Source organism: Spinacia oleracea, chromosome 3 (genome assembly GCF_020520425.1).
Source record: "Spinacia oleracea cultivar Varoflay chromosome 3, BTI_SOV_V1, whole genome shotgun sequence".
NCBI lineage: Eukaryota > Viridiplantae > Streptophyta > Magnoliopsida > Caryophyllales > Amaranthaceae > Spinacia > Spinacia oleracea.
Window position 1 is genome coordinate 42,592,927 of NC_079489.1, and position 20,170 is coordinate 42,613,096.

At 37.7% G+C, this 20,170-nt stretch overlaps 2 protein-coding genes across 3 annotated transcripts in view; both read right to left on the reverse strand.

The window, feature by feature from the left end:
- Nucleotides 1-7,858: 7,858 nt before the first annotated feature.
- Nucleotides 7,859-11,422, reverse strand: LOC110787654 (uncharacterized). The gene is made up of 8 exons (XM_021992292.2): nucleotides 11,315-11,422; nucleotides 11,076-11,153; nucleotides 10,816-10,981; nucleotides 10,598-10,767; nucleotides 10,165-10,239; nucleotides 9,672-9,831; nucleotides 8,204-8,601; nucleotides 7,859-8,101 (listed from the first exon to the last, which is right to left on the reverse strand). The coding sequence occupies exons 1-8, from the start codon at nucleotides 11,420-11,422 to the stop codon at nucleotides 7,859-7,861; spliced, it is 1,398 nt and encodes a 465-aa protein (XP_021847984.2).
- Nucleotides 11,423-12,404: 982 nt separating this feature from the next.
- LOC110787650 (uncharacterized) overlaps nucleotides 12,405-20,170 on the reverse strand; it is a 29,888-nt gene continuing 22,122 nt past the window's right edge. For both annotated transcript variants that reach the window (XM_056840219.1, XM_021992285.2), the window contains exons 13-16: nucleotides 19,329-19,395; nucleotides 13,696-13,869; nucleotides 13,030-13,152; nucleotides 12,405-12,817 (exon numbers count right to left, since the gene is read on the reverse strand). In XM_056840219.1, the coding sequence (XP_056696197.1) occupies nucleotides 12,653-12,817; nucleotides 13,030-13,152; nucleotides 13,696-13,869; nucleotides 19,329-19,395 (529 nt within the window). In that variant the 3' untranslated portion in view covers nucleotides 12,405-12,652. The remainder of the gene's footprint in view (nucleotides 12,818-13,029; nucleotides 13,153-13,695; nucleotides 13,870-19,328; nucleotides 19,396-20,170) is intronic.

Genomic DNA, 20,170 nt, shown 5'->3' on the forward strand with positions numbered 1-20,170 from the left:
CGGGCAAGATCGCGCCACGAACCGCGCGAGTTCCATATCGAAAAAATGAATTCAGGGACGTCCACCCTCAGCGGACAGGGCTCGCCCACCCTCAGCGGGCGGGGTCTGCGTCACTAGCCGCGCAGGTCCTCAGTTTTCGAAAAATAGAATCTTCAAAAAAACAAATTCAAAATAGGCTCGCCATCTTCAGCCGGCGGGGTCTACCTCACAAACCACGTAGGTCCTTATTTTCAAAAAGCACAAACAAATTTCAAAATAGATTCGTCCACTTCTATCGGACGGGGTGTCCACCCTTAGCGGACAGGTTCGCCAGCCGGCGGGGTCTACGTCACAAACCGCGTAGGTCCTTATTTTCAAATTTCAAAAACAGATTCGTCCACTTTTATCGGACGGGGTGTCCACCCTTAGCGGACAGGCTCGCCATCTTTAGCCGGCGGGGTCTGCGCCACTAACCGCGCAGGTCCTTAGTCGCTGCAGCGATAACTTTTTCTGGTTTTCCCTTTTCCAAAAATTAAAAGGATTGGTTTTCCGTTTTTTCCAAAAAAGAGCGATGTGCTGGATTTTCCTTCGTTTTACGTCCCATAAAAACAAGGGGGTTTTCTCGTTTAGCTAGCCCTGAAAATGAGAATCTTTTAAAAAAAATTACCTCGTGATCGGGCTTGGCCAGGCCCAATTACACTTTATAGCTTTGATTTCGAAAACATCTGTAGCTACTCCCAATGACAAAGTGAGGGAGTTTCTACGCACCTTTAGATCCTTCCAATGACAAAGTGAGGAAGTTTCTATACTATCAGTTGACAAATCCCAATGACACGTGAGGGATATGTCGACATTTCAAGTGATGACCCTTAAGTCAAATGTTATCACTCGGGGGCTCGTGAGACCCTCGCAAAACAGGTCACATACACCATGGCTTGTGTGACGCACTCCGTCTAGTACTTTGACCATCGTCTTACTCCAAGACTCAGTCAAAGTGGGGGCTAACTGTAGACACCTACTTTTGTCCCCATTCCCGAAAGGGAAGGTTCGATGATGAAAGCGTAAATCTCCACTTGACAACGCATCTCCTATAAAATAACGAATCTCAATTCCCCTTTTCATTTCACCCGAAACCTGCTATTTATAGAAACCTAATATTTATGGAAACCTGCTAAAAATAGTAACTGACGTAATGGTAGTTGTTAAAAGTGGCAAGTCATAAAAGATAGAAACCTGTCAGAATTAGGTGTTGCACTCCAACATAAATCCTAAATGAAATAGAAAACTGCGAGAATCCTATTCCTAATATGATTCGGAAATAAGAGTTACGTATTAATTAAAATCCTAACGAGCCTAGAGTTCGTAACGGGCCCAGACGCATCCCGTCACAAGGTTGATACGCACTAGAAGACTCGATTAAGTCTCAAACACTCCGGATTCTAGGAATTCGAATCTGACAAAGAACTCGGCCCAGACATCACTTTCAACGCCCAGTGCTGGGCGCCGAAATCTTTAACGCCCAGCCCTGGGAGTCGAAATTGCATGGATCTCTATTTTCAACGCCCAGCCCTGGGCGCCGAAATCTTTGACGCCCAGAGCTGGGCGCTGAAAAAACCTGGTACGTGTTTTTTCCTAATTCCTCGTGGATTAGAGTTCTGCAATTCTATCTTTCCACGAACTCTTTTCTATAAATAGGGCCTTAAGCTCGACGTGAAAACACAACACACAATTCATATTCTGAGTATTGACTCCAACCCTTAGCCTAAGCCTCACGCTGTGAAATTGTTCACGCGTTCTGTCGCAATCGATCCATAAATCGAACAGAACGTATCCTGTCCCATAATTTGAGATTCGTTAAATAAAAAGGAGAAATAGAAAAGTCAAAGTGGTTAGTTTTTTGAGAACCGTGACGCACCTCTCAAGGGTGCGTCGTAATGTGTCCCTTTTCGATGATTTAATTGCTTTCGCCCTTTTTATGAACTGTTAAACTAACTAAATCTGACTGTTCTATCACGCCTAACAAATATAATATTTTTGGGAAATTGGATTATCATGCTAGGTCCCTTAATTCTATTTAAATCAGATAATCGCAATCGATCTAGTATTATATGTTGCATATTGCTAAAATCAACTCAGATTAGTTTAATAGTTAACGCATGTCCCTTCAATTGTTTATGATGAGCTAGTAAGGATATCCTGCCTCTGGAGTTATCGACGAGCGAGTACTCCTCTCGGTAGTTACATTCCCCCGAACCCTCAATCCCTACCTTGCGGGTGTATGTTGAGAGATCCCCACACCAGGGATCACAAGGGAATCTACGGCCGTCGTGGTCAAACATAATTGCACTCCCTTTATGTCACGATAACCGGGTTTTGTCAGTTTTTCTCATTGTCGTTAAAAACTGAATGGCGACTCCTATATTACTAGTCAATTGGGTGTAAACTCACGGGAAATCCAATTACACTTGATTGGATAAAAAGAATCGTCACACCCACGAGGGACGAGGTCACGCATTAGCCTCGTGCTTTTTCGACCCCCTCACAGGTATGTCTAAATTGGAATGATCGAAGTCAATTAGTACTTGATTCGATCAATGATGAATGATAAAGATTTTTCCTAAAATTTCTAAAACAAAATGCTCAACTACCACCAACCTAAACCAAATTCGTCAAAGCTATTGAAAAGTAATTTCAGAATATCTTTTCAATAATATATTTGAGAGTTCCTAAACACAGTGGGAGATTAGTGTTTGTTATCCAATAAACTAAGGCCCAAGTATAGATATATGTTTCATTGTGATTTATTCAAATGAGACACAAGGGTATTGTTTCTACCACGAATATTTGAAAATATAATGTTTTTTTGCTCGAAAGAATGTCCTTTTGGAGATTCGTTTCCAAAATGACAAGTGGGAGAAAATAGACTTCGAAAGTCTTTGAGGCGAACAACAAACATAAACGGAGATTCTCCAGGCTTTTCGAAGTTCTTCAGAAAATCCGAACACTTATTCTTTAAGGATTTTAGAAATGGCTTTAAAGAATAGACATCTCTTAGAAGACTTTACAAGTGCTTCAATGAGAACAAAATATTCAAAGGACTTTCAAGTGTCTATTGATATTCTTTTGCTTGGTGTTCTATACCCATGTAGGCATAGAGTTCAGGTCACTGAAACTATCAGATTCTTCTATTAGATAGTACAGAAACCTACAACTTGCAATCAAACTATTATCATAAAGATAAATGAGTTTACGACTTGTGAGAAAGTTATGACGAAACCCAGATTCCCTAAAAATGGTTAAAAGTCATATATAGACTCAATATTTTAGATGGTTAGAGGCCATGAAATAGACTCAATGTTTAGATGACAAAATTGAAAATTTGTTGATTTGCAAGAATGGTTTACACCTATTGGTTGTAAATTGGTTTTAAGGATGAAAACCATCAAACATGGTATTGTAATGCTCAAGTCTATTAATCAAGCAATGATTGCATATTGGTAAATATAGAAATTGGATGACAAAATGTATTCCTCAATCAAATATTGGAAGAAACTATGTACATGACATGTCATATGATTTGTGGATCCAAATAATGCTTAAAATAAATGCTAGCTTATGAAATTCGAGTATGGATTTAAGCAAGCAATTGGGAATTGGAACTGAATTTTAGTGAAGCTAATAAGTATTTTAGTTTCATAAAATATAAATGAATCTTATAGATATATAATAAGTTTAGTGGGAGTAAAACACAACTGGTCCTATGTGCATCACACATATCTCTCTATTGTGAAACAACATTCAAATGCTAATGACTTAGATTTGAAATTATTCATCAACAATGGACCGATGCAAAACTAAGTTCATATTGGGTATTAAGATCTATTTACAAATATCTTATAATATTGTTTTAGATTAAGTAATGGCATTTACTAAATCAAACACGAAAAACTCCATTGGAGATATTCGACCCATGTGAATAAATCAAAGTAATGAATGTTTGAACTATGTATAAGAATTTACTAAGTTAAACATCAAAGAGTATAAATGAGATTCTTAACCTATATTATATGTCAAAAAATCTAGCTGGATTCAGTATCTACTGAAACTGGATGAGCTAAAGTCACATGAATAGAATTCAATTGAGAATTATTCTGCAAAAGAATTTATCATGTGTGATATAATATGAGGATCGCCAAAAATGTATAGTATATGACTTTAGCCATAACGAACATATACCAATATCTATTGATCTAAGTAAAGATCAACTAGATTGAGATTAAGAAAAACCTGTGGTACTTGAAAAGGTACATAGGAATAGTTCTTGATTCAAGGAAATGAAGATATGCTAATATTGATGCTACACGCATAAACGCTGGCAAAGGATCAAGCAAGATCCTTTTGGAGTTAACCATTGGCAAGGACGAGCTATAATGCATCGTGTTTTGAAATGGCAACATGGATTAAAGACCATGAGTTGTTGCGTGGGAAATTAAATATTAATTTCTATGTTCTAAGATAGAGCTGGAAAGTCTTCCACATATATGTGAACTGCTTGGATAGGTAAATCCAAACAAAGCATCACTAGCAACCTGTACAATTGAAGTAAAGTAATTATTGCCTAAGAAGAAATGAAACAGAGTTGTTAAATAGTTCTTCACTGTACTTATGTGGATCACATGTCTGCTGACTTGATGGTTCTTCATTGAAAAATGCGTAGAACTACTCTTGAAGCAATACAGACTAGATCACAAAATAAAAATACCCAAAAGATCTCATCATCCTATCTCGGAAAGAATTCGATGAAAAGGATATTAAGATTGGTAAAGCGTATAACTAAACCTATGCAACAGGTGAGAAGCAACACTCACATTATGGCATTGGAATTCAAGCATAGCTTTGAATTCCATTAATTGCTTTAAAGATGGGTTAGAGGCCCATGGTTGTAAAACAATGGGGTTGAACATTATCATATATGAAATGTATTTTCATATTCCATTTAATCTTGGTTTAGTATTAAATGATGATTCCTTTAAATTTGATAATATATATTCAAGATAGACTGCCAGGACCAGTCCTGTGACTAAGAAATTTCTATCAAGTGAACTTGAATGTCAAAAGTTGAAAATGGTCCCTGGTCGGAAGTTTCCTATAAAGGTGGACGCATAGAAAACGCTAGACGACTAGAATGCAAGAAGACTAGTAGTTCAGTTTTTTGAACTGTGTGGACATGGCAATGTCGCAATCATTTGCATACATACTTACTTGATAGGATTAGTATCGAACAGACCTATGAAACTATAATGTAAGAGATGAAAAATCTATCATAAGTAAATTTCATTATATTATTAACACTAATCCTCAATACCTGAGTGATTTGAGATTACTTGTTTGAGAACTGGTTACTTTCACGTTGTCAAGCATCGCACCGTAAAAGGAGACTATAACGGCAACTCTCAGGTAATAACCTATCAAACGAAGTCTAACCTCAAGATCACAAGATTGGGATTGTCCTCCCATAAATCGGGATGAGATGCAGAAAGTTGTACAAGGCCAATCGGAGAGGTAGAAACTGTAAAATGCATGGTCGTGCTCAGATAAATCATAGGCTATGATTATCTGTTTATTTGATCAGTTGAACTCTGACACCGAGAAATACCTCTGGACATAATAAGGATGACTACTCTTACCTTATGTTCATGAGCAGGCATCGAGCGACAAAGGAACTAGGAAATGCACACTTGTCCCTAAGGACAAGTGGGACACTAAAGGAAATAATGCCCTTGGTCCAAGTTTACATTTAATTCATTTAATGCTAAGTCTAATAAATGTGGTTCAGTATTTATTAACAAGTTAATCATTCAGTGAGATCAAGTGATCTAATGTCTACCTAGAGGTCGCTTCAGTTCAAGTGGAAGTAATAATATTAATCCACAACTTACTCTTGACTGAATCCGTAGGGTCACACAAATAGTACGTAAACGGATCAAGTACTTAAATGAATATAATATTCATTAAGTACTCTATTTATGGTCATTCGGAAATGATGGATCTTGGTTCCAGTGGGAGCTAGAATCATCACAAGGCAAAGAAAGGGTATTACCGGAAATGAAGATATTACCGGAAACGAAAATATGGTTCATGACGGAAATATAAATATTATCCAAGTCGAAGATATTGCCGGAAACGGAATCTGGTTCGTATCGGAAAATATTACCCGAAATAGAAATATTGCCGGAATCGGAAATATTGCTGGAAACAGAAATATTACCAGAATCGGAAATATTGTCGAAATCGGAAACTATTGTCGGAATCGGAAATATTAACGGAAACTTGAATATTGTTCGAATCGGAAAACGAATCGGAAGCACGACGAGCGAATGCTCGACGAACGAGCTTGCAAGACGCAAGGCCCAGCGTAAGCGCCAGGCCCAGCGCTTAGCAAGCCCGCACGGAGCAGTTTGCTTGGGCCGAGCAAGTGAAGCAGCACCCAACAAGTGGGCCGCGTGTTGTTTGCCTTGACGCCAAGCCTCGAGCGGCAACGTGGGCCTAAGGCCACACGCTGCAAGGGGCTGGGCCGTCGGTTACTTGCACGCTAAGTAAAGCTTGGGCGCCAAGCTACTTGCGTGGCAAGTAGTTTGGGACTCAAGTTATTGTTTTCCTAATCCTACTAAAATTAGATATCAATGGTAGATCTGAAATATTAAGTATTTGATTATCCTAGAATTCTAATATTATTAATTAACTAGAGTCCTAATAGATTTAGTTAATAGATTCCTAGTAGGATTTCAATTCCCTATTTCCCACCCTATAAATATGTGGTTCATGATCACAATTTATACCATCACATTCAATACATTAAATTCAAGGAAGAATTTAATATTTGCCTATCACATTTGTGAGTTTCCCGAGTGCTCATAAAACCTCATAGAATATTCTAGTCGGTTGAATTTAAAGCGGATCCGGACGTGCTGTGGACTTGCTACGGACGGAAAACACTTAGAGTCCTTTACTTGTTCTTATTCGGTTCGGGAGCAGCTAGGAAAGGCATGCATCACATAGTATGTATACTGAATTATGCTAATTGACTATGTGGAAATTAATTTGGATTCCTGGCTTTATGGTTTTTCCGCATGAATTATATTGTTCATAACCTTACATGTTAGTACTAGCATTTCATTCTAGTTTGTTCGTACTCAGCTTTCGTTGACCTCGTGCTTCATGTCTTTTTGGTCATGGCCTTTGCCTTAATGATTATATGATGAACCGCCATTGCATTTGCATTGTTGGGGAGTAGATTTTAAATAAACATGTTTGTAGAAATAACTTGCTGGAGAAGTTATCTAGCAAGGGGATGTGTTTGAGCGATGTTTTCTCCTACATTCTAAACTCTATTATTTTCTGTTAGTCTAGACTATTAAAACTATATAGTTAATGGATTTTTAACGGATTTGGTTTTAGGCCGTTATGGTTCCAATTTGTATGGTGGCCATTAACTATTATTAAATGTTTTGAATGTTAGTTATATTTCCGCTGCGTAATTTTGGTACTAGCCTTAACCGTTATCACGGTGACGGTAATAGTTTAATAAATCCTTTATTTTAAGTTGGAAAATGGTTTTATAAAGGCAAGGAATTATTAGGGTGTTACACTTTATGTTCAACTTCTTCCTTATTCCTCTAGTTCCTTCATCACAATAAGCACTATCTGCATTTCCTTCCTTAGATGTCAATGGACGATCTTCCGTATCTTTAGTGTTTCCGTCCTTAGGTTTTGCAGTATCTTCCTTGTCGCTTCCTTCCCTTTTTTCTAGGACACCTCCAGTACCAGTACCACCACCTTGGTCATCACCATCATCATCCGTTTTTCGATTTGCCCTCCTCTAATTTCCACCACCCTGATCATCACCATCCCGATTTTCACCATCCTGATCTTCATCATACTGATCTTCGTCATTTTCATTTTCTTTCTCCTGCTTCGTCTCCTTTTCTTGCACCGTGGCCTTTTGTGGGTCCTCCTTTTCCAGCACATTATCCTTTTTCGGCTCCTGGTGTGGCGGTTCCTGGTGTGGAGTATGCTCTTGGTGTGGATGCTCCTTGTGTGATTTCTCTGGCTCCTCTTGTTCCTGCTGGTGTGCTTGCCCTTGCAGGTGTGTCTCCTCCTACTGTGGCTGCTCGTGTTGTGGCGGCTCTTGTGTCTCTCCTTGTGGCTCTCCATGTGACTGCACCCGTGGAACTTCCTCTAACATATCCACATCATGTAGTTGTACTGGATCTGCTAAGAACAGAGCCCCACGCTCCTTAAGGTTCACCTCTACAGGTTCACCATGTTGGACTTTTTCGACAACAGGATTAACCGTTCCAAGTATCGTCCCCCGCAATGTAGAACCGGTAGATATTGTATTATCTTGTAAGAACTCTCTTCCTCCAGGCGACAGTGCCCCCTCTTCATCATCAGAATCATCATCACGAACATCTACATAGTCTAAATCCTTCAAAACCTTATTAACAGACTTATCCACACCATCAAGATCAAGGAAAGCATTACCGCTTGCACGGTGGCAACCGCTAGCGGAAAGATCTTTCTCGCGGACACTATCCTTCTCCCTAGTCTCAGTATATTGATCTACTCTCGTAGAACGCCATGGAGATCATGCAATATTGGGGCAAGATTTTTCATCACCTGAAACAAATAAAAACATAACATAGAAAAACATTATTATACTAAAACAAAAAATCTACTATGAATACGTTATGTACCATCTGCTTTTGTGCCAAACTACGATAACATAAATTTCCAAATTATACTGATGGTACCAAACTACAACCAAATAATATTGATGGTACCAAACTACAAAAACATTAAAGTAATGGTTCCAAACTACAAAACATTATACTGATGGTACCAAACTACAACAACATTATATTTCATATCATACAGATGGTAACAATCTTTCTGACAACTCTTTCTGACTACTAAAAACCATTTACATATTCACAGGTTATTCCAACATATTAAATACTCATGAAGTAACTTCACTTAACATTTCATAAGCCTCTTCTACAATGGGCCTTCTCCTTTCTCTACCAAACAGAGGATGGGGCTTCCGGTACACAACATCAATTGTTTGATAAGATACACATAAGGTTTTCAATTAACAAAATTGTTAATGATATAACATATCGGTTTTAGGAGGTTACCCATCAACCTCCCATAATCTTCACTGTGTTTTTTATCTTGACTTTTCACCTTATCCACTTCCTCCCGAGTCTAGATTTTTATTTTAGGGAACTCATCCCACCGAACATGAAGCCTACATAAACGGTCCAGGTAGACTATTTGTACAAAAAAAGCACGTTCATAAATACATGTGTATGAATACATAACAGCACAGGGAACAATTAAAGATTTTTAGAGGGTTACCAACAAAAACAACACACAACAACCAGTCAAAGCCGCATAACCCTGCACTTCTAACGTCCGCTGGCAGCTGGTGGCGTGGTATAAAAGTCATTTGTGACAACTCACAACAATTATATTGTGATGCATTCGTCGTAACCCAAATAACACCTAACAGTTTCGTCAACATGTTGAAACCATCAGTAGAAGGACATAGAATTTGTCCCAACAACAAAATCATGAAGTTTCCATGAAGTCGGCCCTATCGCGTTGGTTTTTCAAAGGCATTAACTTGCCATGCTTTTCCAAGGGACCTTGCAATGCACGGACAAAGTTCGACATAACTATTGTGCTGTTGGTATTTGTTGAGTTTTTCTCACCATACTTAACGGCAGTCGCTAAAACTTTGCCTAGCGGCAAATCAGAATCTGTTTCAGGCACTGGAAACCCGTTGTTCTTCATTCCAAAAACATCTCAATGGGCAGTAGAGATCAATAACACATGCCCGTCACCAACTAGATAATTGTTTGCTCCATCCAACCTGGTCATCAACCAATAGTAAATCTGCCGAGGAAGCTTCAATATTTTCATATCCAACAGCCCACCAAACCCCATTTTTAGGACACACGCTCGCATAGTTTCATCAAGCCAACAATAATTTTCGAGAACGCGTCGGTGCGACATTTTATACTTGGTTGTTACAGAGAAATGTCATTCGGGTGTTTCAGTCATACATACGAAAAATACACAGTTTCTGTAACTAAACGAATAGGAACGGAAAATATATACCTTCCGGTCACAATTTGCTCTTTCCCTAGCCACTACCACGCCATGACACTTGGCATACTCAGCCCTAGACATTGGCTGTTGGGTAATTGGAACATGTGTATAGAGGGGAACAAGAAATTATTATCAAATACATTAATAAAACCGGAATATTAAAAACATTAAGCGGCTAATAATAAAAATGAATTACCCGGAAAAAAAATCTCTTTTTCTTTCCTTTAATTCTATTCTATTTATCAAGAGACTTTCCTTTTGTTCGCCTTTTTTCCTCCGTCTTCTTACCCTTTTTCTTCAGCACTAACTTCTTCTAACCGTTTTCCCCTCCTCTTCTTCATCATCGGATTCACCTCTAGACCTCTTCCTCCTCATCATCTTCAAATTTCTCTTTTTCAAAGCTTTTTCTTCTTCTTCTGAGTAACCACGCTGAATTCCACACCTTTTTTATCACTTTATGAACACGAAGTTCCTCTTCTTCTTCTGACTCTTCCTCTTCCTCTTGATAATCCTCGTATTCTTCGTCCTCCTCTTGTTCATAAGCACGCCTGCATTTACTAAAAGGATTTTTCTTTGTCTGCTTTTTCATCTTTCTCTGACCAGCAACATCATCTTCAGAAAAATTAAAATCCTCGTCTTCTTCATCTTCTAATTCTTCACCATTTTCTTCATACATCGATTCTTCACTGTCATCCACTGAATAAGAGCCCTCTTCGTCCTCTTCTTCTATTTCTTCTTCAATTACAGGTTCTTTAAACTTCTTACACTTACTGGTGTTGCCTTCAGGGGCAGGATTATCCTTAACAACCTCATTCAATGCAAAGTTCTGTTACAACACATATTCATGAATACGAATTAGACATACCCATTTTAACTAACTTCACAACAACTACCCATTTGTTCACACTATTTACACTCACCCATTGCTTATTCGATCCAGTGTAACCCTTTTTGAACACCATCATGCAAAATAACATTGGCCCCATCAAAATACCAAACTTTGTCAACAGAAATACCAAACTACATTCAAAATAACAACAACTAATCACCACATACCATCTAAAATCAAATTTATGAATCTGGCACCCTTTATATTTGTTTGGTATTAATAAAAACAAATTACCCCTAATTATACCCTATATTCCCAAAAATTTAATACCATCCATTTACCCACAATGATAAATTGATCGAAACAATCCAAATAACTTACATTTGCGTTCTCAAAGAAGTTCCATAACTCGGGTTTCAATACATTAATCAATACCATTCTAATACAATCACTTAACTAAAACGTGTATTTCCTTCTAATTCTTAATCAATTACCATATTTCGTACCCATAAATACTTACCCTAAAACCCAAACTTCTACACATTCATGCACATACAAATCAAGAGAAAATGACCAAACAATCAAACAACCTAACGAACAAATTACCAGAGAATTACCATCATAATTAAATTCACGATAAACCAAATAAACCCTAAATTTGCACCATTCAGAACATTAACAATGGGAAAATAAATAATTGGAGCCAAACTTCATGTTTTAGGACAACAATAATCTTTACATGGATTGAAGATATAACTTGCAATTAACCAGAATCCAAAGAAATTATGAACTAAAGCTTAGCAAAACTCTTTTATACCGAATTGATGGAAATTACAGGATACAGCGGATTCAGAGGATAAGCTTCTAAAGGGTGGTTGAGCGTTTGAGTGAAAGTTGATCGTTTTGATAAGAGAGAGGGGGAGGTTGGGTGGTTGTGCGCTGCAAATTCGGAGGGAGAGTAAAGAAGGGGGAGTCGATGAAGTGAAGAACTAGAGCAGAGGTGGGTAAATTCTAGTAGCGAGGCCATAAAATTGAAAAAACATAAAACTTTTACAAATTAATTAAATTATTACAACTGCAAATACAGAAATAATGGAAAAACAAAATAATTTTTGAAATTTGAAATTTTGAAGTACAAAAAAAAATGGAAAAAATATGGTGGGCCAAAATACAAATACTCACCTACATTTACCATTATGTCTTCATTATACCATTTGTATTCTCTACCGGTTAGATAATTAGAGATTTTGTTATTTTATGATTTTGTTAATAAAATATCTCCCTTACCCTTTTTAGTCATTTCTCTCTCTTTCATTTATTCTAACTTTAATCATTACTCTTACGCCCAATCATACTAATGTTTCATTTTTCTTAATTTCCTCCCCGATTCCAACTGGGAAGAACCTAAGGGAACGGAGGGAGTAGTTCACAAGCTCCACTAAAAAGAGTAAGCAATAGCATAATATGCACATACACTTCATGCCGAAATTACAGTCTCCACAAATTCGAGCAAATCAACTACCTGCGTAGTTGGCCATTATATGCAAAAGAACCAGCATTTGGCAACTTATAAGACAGCTCTGCTTTACATATAAAAGCAGATTAAAGCAGAGAATGAATATATTAACTCCAATATCAAAAAGTTGATACTGCAACAACAAAGTTAAGTTACAAAGATCTGCACTTGTTGTATATCTCCCCACGCATCATATCTATAGGAACATGCTCGTACGTATAACGTTCAGGAGCTGCATAAACTCCAGTTCTTTCCAGTAACGAAATGCTTTCATCTCTTCCGTAACGGGACGTGTATAGCTTTAGGTACTCAATGTCCTGAAACAATCTTAACAGGTCAGAATAGGAGAAAGAAAAGAAAAAAATCTTCATTTTCTTTCTTCCCTTCCTTTACGGATTCAAAAGCAGGAATATTATTAGATTAATGACCTGAAGATATAAATGCTTTCTTCCCTTCCTTTACGGATTCAAAAGCAGGAATATTATTAGATTAATGACCTGAAGATATAAATGCTTTCTGCTAAAATTACCTGCAAACCACTTAAAAGACGTTCTAATCTCAGAGAAGCTACGGGCTCTTTTGAAGATGAGAACACTTCGCCAGGGTAATATAGAACACCATCTCCAGGAGGAAGTCCACGTCGAAATCTTACCTGCCCAATTTTACAACAGAGAGAACAAACGAGTTATAGACAACAGGCATCGAATTCGTCTCTGATCCAGGAAAAATAACGTCAGACTTGCTACAACTCTAAAGTAAAATAAACCAATTTCCATCCAATATTGCTTCTGTAACGCAACAAAGAACCTGCCCACTCATCTCATTATACTTGAGCAGTTCTACACAGTTTTAAAAGAAACACAAGATTTCTTCAACTAAGGGAAATGACATTAGGCCATTGCTTTTAGAACAGAAACACCAAGCCCATTGTTTGCCAATGCCCAAATCTGATACTGTAAATAAAGAGTTTATAGAGCATTCTACCCCTGCACTGGGAAATGTGGCTTTTCATAGGAATCAGTTTCCAAGAAAGGAAATCAACTCCTTCTATATGTGCACCATCAGTAGACCATTATTTATGTGCAAACCCATTTCACCCATGATACACCCCCCCCCCCCCCCCCCTCCCCTCCCCTCCCATCCCCCATATCAGACAGATAAGGTATAAGTGAAGGATGTGTATAAAGCATTCTACCTCTGCACTAGGAACTGAGGCCTTCTCATAGCAATTAGCTCCCCAATACAGGAAACCAGTTCCACCTTCCTTCCATATGCGCCACATGACTGCACGATGTTGGGTACCTCTCATTCCTAGGTGCCAGTTAGGGTGAGGATCAGATGGTCCCATACAAACATATGACCACCATTCCTGCAGACAGAAAGTTTTATTTATATTATTTGGTGTAATAAATATCACATTATATATGTAAGCTTATGGTGCACCCAGATTAATTAGTTGGAAGAAGCAGACAGTGTCTACTGTCTAATACACTTCCGTATTCCTTTTTCATTAGAAAATCACAATGCAGAAATATAAATACATAGTCATTTATAGATTTTTAAATCCTCACAACCCTGCTCTCAAGTGCAAGGCATGTTATCCTCACGAAGATGGGGAGGGAAATGAACCAAGAAAGGAAACAATTTGTGGGGACCTTACAATGGAAAATACTAGATGTAGATTCTAAAACACGATCTCGCATAAAAACTATAACACAATGTTTCATGTGAATGTTGCCCAATTGTGAACTCTCACACCAACATTACATTATTATTTCACAATAGAAATTTCAGCAATTTTTTAAAGTTGATCCGGAAATGTTACGGAGATCTTCCCACGCCTGCCAGAGGAAAAATCCAATTACTTGTACGAAAAAGAGATTTGGAACAAGCAAATAACTGCTTTAAAAGAACCTTAGATATAAAAGGCGCAAAAGTCCCTGGAGCCTAGGCGCAAGGAGAAAGCGCTCCCCTTTCGTATGCAAGGCACACAATTTTTTAACTTTTTGTGGGACTTATTTTCTGAAAATTATAATCAAAATAATATTATTTGTTTCACAAAGGGGTAAAAGAGTAATTACAGTAAGACCAAAAGCCTCTTTGAGGGAAAAAAACCAGACAAGGCTAACATTTTAGTCATTGGCTATTCATTTAGATCCTCAAAAGAACTGCGCACATCTTAAATAAAACAGTTACTTTAAAATAGAAAAAAGAATGAAAGAGATAAGGAAAAAATGGAAAATTTTAGGGTTTTCTCTCTCCTCTTTTCAATATAGTAAACTCTAACTGTTAGGGAGCCATTAAAGTCACGTGGTTTTGGCCTTTTTCAAAAAAAAAAATATTACTTGCAACAATTTGAGCCTTATATCATAAGGCCCACAAGGCGCTGCACCTTGAGCCTGGGAAAAAGGCGCAAAGGCGCACCCCTTTTGGAGGGTGCCTGAGGCGCCAGTACCTCCACCTTGAGCCAAGGCGCGCTTTTTAAAACTAATAAAAGAACCCAGTGAAAAGATGGAATAACAGCTGAAGGTTGCTCATGTGTTCACTTCTATGTAGTGAACTCCTAACCCTTTAACAGTTAACACATAATAGGGAACGACTCAAAAAACAAGGAAAAGAATCAAGGATTCATAAGTTCTATTGCATTCAAAACAAACTTCGGGCCATCACAAGATATTTATTATCTTATAATGTGAGGATCAAGAGTTTCAAGTAGGGTATAACACCGCATAAGATCTACCAATGAAACATCAAGAATCAAGAAATTTATCACCTCCTATTGGATTCAGATATGATTTCCGTTAGGATCAAGAAACATAGCACCTCCTATTGGATTCGGATATGATATCCATTGTCTTATAATGTGAGGATACGGGAGTTTACTTTTTAGCAACTCCTTTTTTTTAACCAATGATTTATCGACTGCTTTTATTGAGGAATAGTTTTATAAAAACCACTATTACCATGGCACCAAAATGAACTCATCGTTCTCCTCTAATGGGACCTGTTCAACGAACTGACATTCCAAAAGCCATGAAACCAAATCTTCTTCTGATCATAAGTCTTCAAAAGGTAACATTCCAATGCTTTTCATTTCACGTTATCCCCTCAATAGCTTTTGGTTTTATCATATAATTATTTTTTGTGAAGATAAGATTTACCCGGGTCTTCTTGATAATTGTTTGGCGTTTTGTACTATATCAACCTTGTCACTTCCACTGTCATGAAGGTAGAGTGGTGAGAATAGGATCATTGGAGCCAACATGGCATCAACAGCTTATCCAACAAACCAAAAGACTTTAAACTCCCCTTTTCTTCCGGGAGGGATAAAACTATAAAAGATAGATTATGTCCACAGCCAAGAGAGTAAAGCAAAGAAAGCCCAATGTCAAGCCTTCACGACCAAAGCAGGAGTTAGGAGTACCATGGGGTATAGTTATTATTCTGTTAGAAAGTAATGATATACCCCATGGTACCCTGACATCGGTACTTTCTTGTTACTTAACTGCTTTCCGGTTATATTCTCTTTGCTATCCTCTATATATAGAATTTCCGGTTTCCTCCTTTCTCACTCTAACCAACTCCCACGTCCATACCAATGTCGAAATGTCAAAAATCCGACATAGGTACTTGTGGTGATATGTAGAGGCCAAGTAAACATAGCTTTCACCCCCTTGTGATTGGAAAAATTGTGGAAGACATCATGCCAACTACATTTTTTTCATCCCTATTTGAATTTAGTCTAATCGAGTACGATACATAAGTTGACAAATAGCAGCTAGGGTGTTTCAAATGAGGTAATGGGTTTGTTCAAATTTACCTCATTTTATCTTTCTAGTAGACCATAAAAAGATTAGGTATTTTACTAGCAAAATTCTGCAACAAGAAGTGAATCCCAATTTAAGAATGCAAAACCTTATAGCAGAAGAGATCACAAGGCAACAAAAAAATATTTCTCCGAATTAGTAGCGCTGACAAGGCTTTTGATTAAGGAAGAGGCTGAAAATTGGGCATGGAAAACAGTCTACCTTCTCCCGAAATCCAACCCACCAACTGAACCCTTTGCCTTATTTAATTCCCGGCTCAAGCAAGAGCCACAGTGTAACTTCGGAAAGAGGAAATACCACCTGCCAGCCGAAGATTTTTCTTTAGAGAATACCAAGAGCCCGAGACAATCAACTAATTTCAGAGGCAATCAACTAATTTCAGAAGGGATGTAAGTCAAGACTATCTGATGATCAGTTGTTTTATATGTAAGAAAGTCCAAGTGAATGCTGAAATGCTCCCTCTCCTCCTTCCCTAAGGGTTCGTTCGGCATCATTTCCATTTTCCAGTTTTCTGTTTTATAAAAACTGAAAACTGATTTAGGTTTTATTTTTCTAATTTTTCAAAACTAATAAAAAACCAAAACATTAACCTCCAAATTTTACACCTAATGCTCCAGTAAATCGATTTCAAAAAGGGGGGGGGGGGGGGGGGGAATTGAAAACCCCTCCTTTTCCTCTTCTACCTCATCCGTCAGTTCATTGACACTACTCTCTACTTTAACATCAACCGCAATACCTGCATTTCCCTATTATTTGTGCTCAAATTGTTTTACAGAGAAACAATTTGCAATAAAAATTGGAAAAGATAAACAATTGCAATAGGAAAGAAATTTAGGAAAGACCTCTTATATTATTTCCCTTGATCAATTAATTTATCCATACTAGTTACACTACTCAATTAGGAGTATATTGAGTTGTGCTCCTGTACCATGCCGGCGACGGCGAGACGACATTGAGAACCAAGAAGCATGCCAAATTATAAAAAATGGTGGGTATCAAGTTTTCATTTTCGAGAAATGAAGAATTGCATAACTTGTAGATCTGTAAACAAAATAAAGTCAGTGGCTATATTTATTGTCGATGAAGTGAGAGAAGAATTGGGCAGGAATGGAGGTTAACAGCGACGCTCGACCAAAATGGTGGAGATGGGGATTAGAGAAGAAGGGGTTGAAGACGAAGAGAGGTAAGAATTGAGAGAGTGTTAGACTTTATAAAAATTTCGGCATGTTTTGCAAAACCAAAACCATAAAACGACAAAAAGTGGTTTACTATTTTCCGTTTCAGTTTTGACAAAAGTGGCCAAAGTTGTTTTTTACAACACTTTTACCGAACGACTTTAAATTTATTTTTTCAAGAAACAAAACAAAAACTGGGAAACCGTAATAATCCCGAACAGCCCCTAAGATAAAAATAAAATTCATTCTTCAAACACTTCTTCCCTTGTGTGTGTGATCATTTGGAAAAAGAGACAATTCTGATGTCTAGAAATTCTCTCTTTCCTCAAAACTTCCTGTAAAAGAATCTTCAGTAAATAATAATATAAATACATACCACCTACCAGTCTAGAGCTTTGAAGGGGTTACTTAAAAAATATTGTCAGATCATCTTCCAATTTCCTACGGAAGGTACTCAATCCATTAGAATAGAACTCAACGACGGTATTTATTCTCGTTCTGTGAATACGTCCTTAGGCACACCAGGATTCCACCCAGAGAACATCAAGTGAGTAGTAGGTCCAGTAGAAGGGTTCTGCTAAAGTCAGCTTTGTGTGACCATCAAATTTAAAAGTTGAGTTTCCGCGACAGAGAAACTCAGTTGGGGCATATATAACCTGGTGTCTGAAAACTAATCATTGGTTAAATTAGGTTTACATTAATGGGCATGTACCAAACTGAGAAATCCAAGTCAATTTATTAGATCAGGTCTTACAAACTAAAGTGCAATACGAATTGCAGAAGCACAGGTGCAGGTTCCGGTCAAGTATTTGAGTCTAATAGAAAGCACTACAACCACATGATTCCACAACTATCCATGAAAATCACAATAAGCCCCAAGGGATGGTCCTAACAATATTCGCAAATTCAAATATCCGATGGGCTCATGAGGCTCATCAAAAGACCCCAAAACTTAATGTAGACAAAACGAAAATGTTCTTTCCCATACAAAGATTTAAGCCTAACCAGCATATATTGAGTTCCTACCGTTTCTTGTGATTTGCATCACAATGGCTGAGGAAGAAGTCTAAGAACTAAAATTTAACAACTCTACACAGTTTCTCAATATTTAATACCACAGTCAATGAAAACTCCTTGGTGATACTAAGAGAGGAGTTACGGTAAAGTACCCTCAATTACAAAATTACATATCATCATCTGACTTCTGCTGTTGTCATGTGCACAATATTCATAAACAAGAAGCTTTCTCCTGCCTGCGGCCAATAGAGCCCAAAGTGAAGCAAACAGTAAACTCAATGCATACTCAAGACTGACATAAACCATATAAAACGAAAACAATGCTGCAAATATTGTGTCAAGTTACTGTTGCGATCTTTAGGCAAAACAGCTTGAGAAGCTTCCCTGCCAAGGGGGCTTCTGTTTCCATCATCTCATCGTGGAATTCAAGCTCAATTTGGTCTTCAGAAACCAAAGGAAAAAAACTGGGGCTAGTGTTCATTTATGCTAGTGGTTAATTACGTAACAATTGGTTTCATATATAACCACTACAATATACCTCCAAATGGAAATGAGCATCCACTCCAGCCAACTTTCATAAAATTCAACTATAACTTCAGAATTGTAAAATTAAGCTTGAATTTGTAAGACAAACAATACTAGCAAGTTATGTTCAGTTAGCCAAAATTATGCTGGTAAAAAGTTGAGATGGTCAAAATAAGCTCAGTGAACGAAACTGAAGCAGGAACCATCAATCATATGCTGAGCTCCATGATAAATAAATTACATATTTTTAGCAGAATGATAGAACAGAGTAAAGCAAATAGTACCTCATTCTTCTCCAGTTCTGCAACAATGTCCTTCACCAAATCATCTCGATTACCCAGTACCCATTCACTGCAAAAAGAAATACAAATGACAGGAACCACGAGAAAGTAAAGGACGCATATCTCTAACGCTCACTGGTGAATCGGTAATTAAAAAACACATGCAGATTTCAGTGAGTAAGTTCCATGATTCTTCTACATCTGGGATTGGCAAGAGATAGGATTTATGGTATCTATTACATATATCTAAACCAAAGTTTTACCACTATATGGGTTCAGTGACGTGGATATTCAACTATTCATGCATTGCATAGTGTGTGTGGAAAAGATACCTCGCTTTGCCAGCATGTTGGCCAAGAAAAAGGCTAGCAAGTTATATCCCCTAGGCTATTTAATGAGCACACATGACATATCTAAGTATTGCAGGGGGTGGGGTTGAAGTGAGATAAGAACTTGATGTAAATAATTCATCAATTTCAACAGTTCTAAAATTCCTTCTGAATTTTTATTTACACCACTTTCCAGTTGCAACTTGTAAACCTTTTGCCTTTTCATTCCTTTTCTTCTTCTTTTGAACATACACTAGTGTGTGGCCCTGAGAGTTGCCCGGGTATTGACTTTTATTCAGATTTATTTGTTGTAAAATATGTGCCCACAAAGATGGTGTTGTCATAAAATTACAGGACACAGGGCGATTAGCAACCTTTCCAAGATGAAATCCCACATCCGAAAATCAAAACAAAGTCGTATCCTTTTCTTTATCATTAGTTGTTTAATTAATCTGAAAATTATAAGTGCACCGTGCACCCAAGGGAATTTTTATATCCATTGGTGGTCCCTGTCAC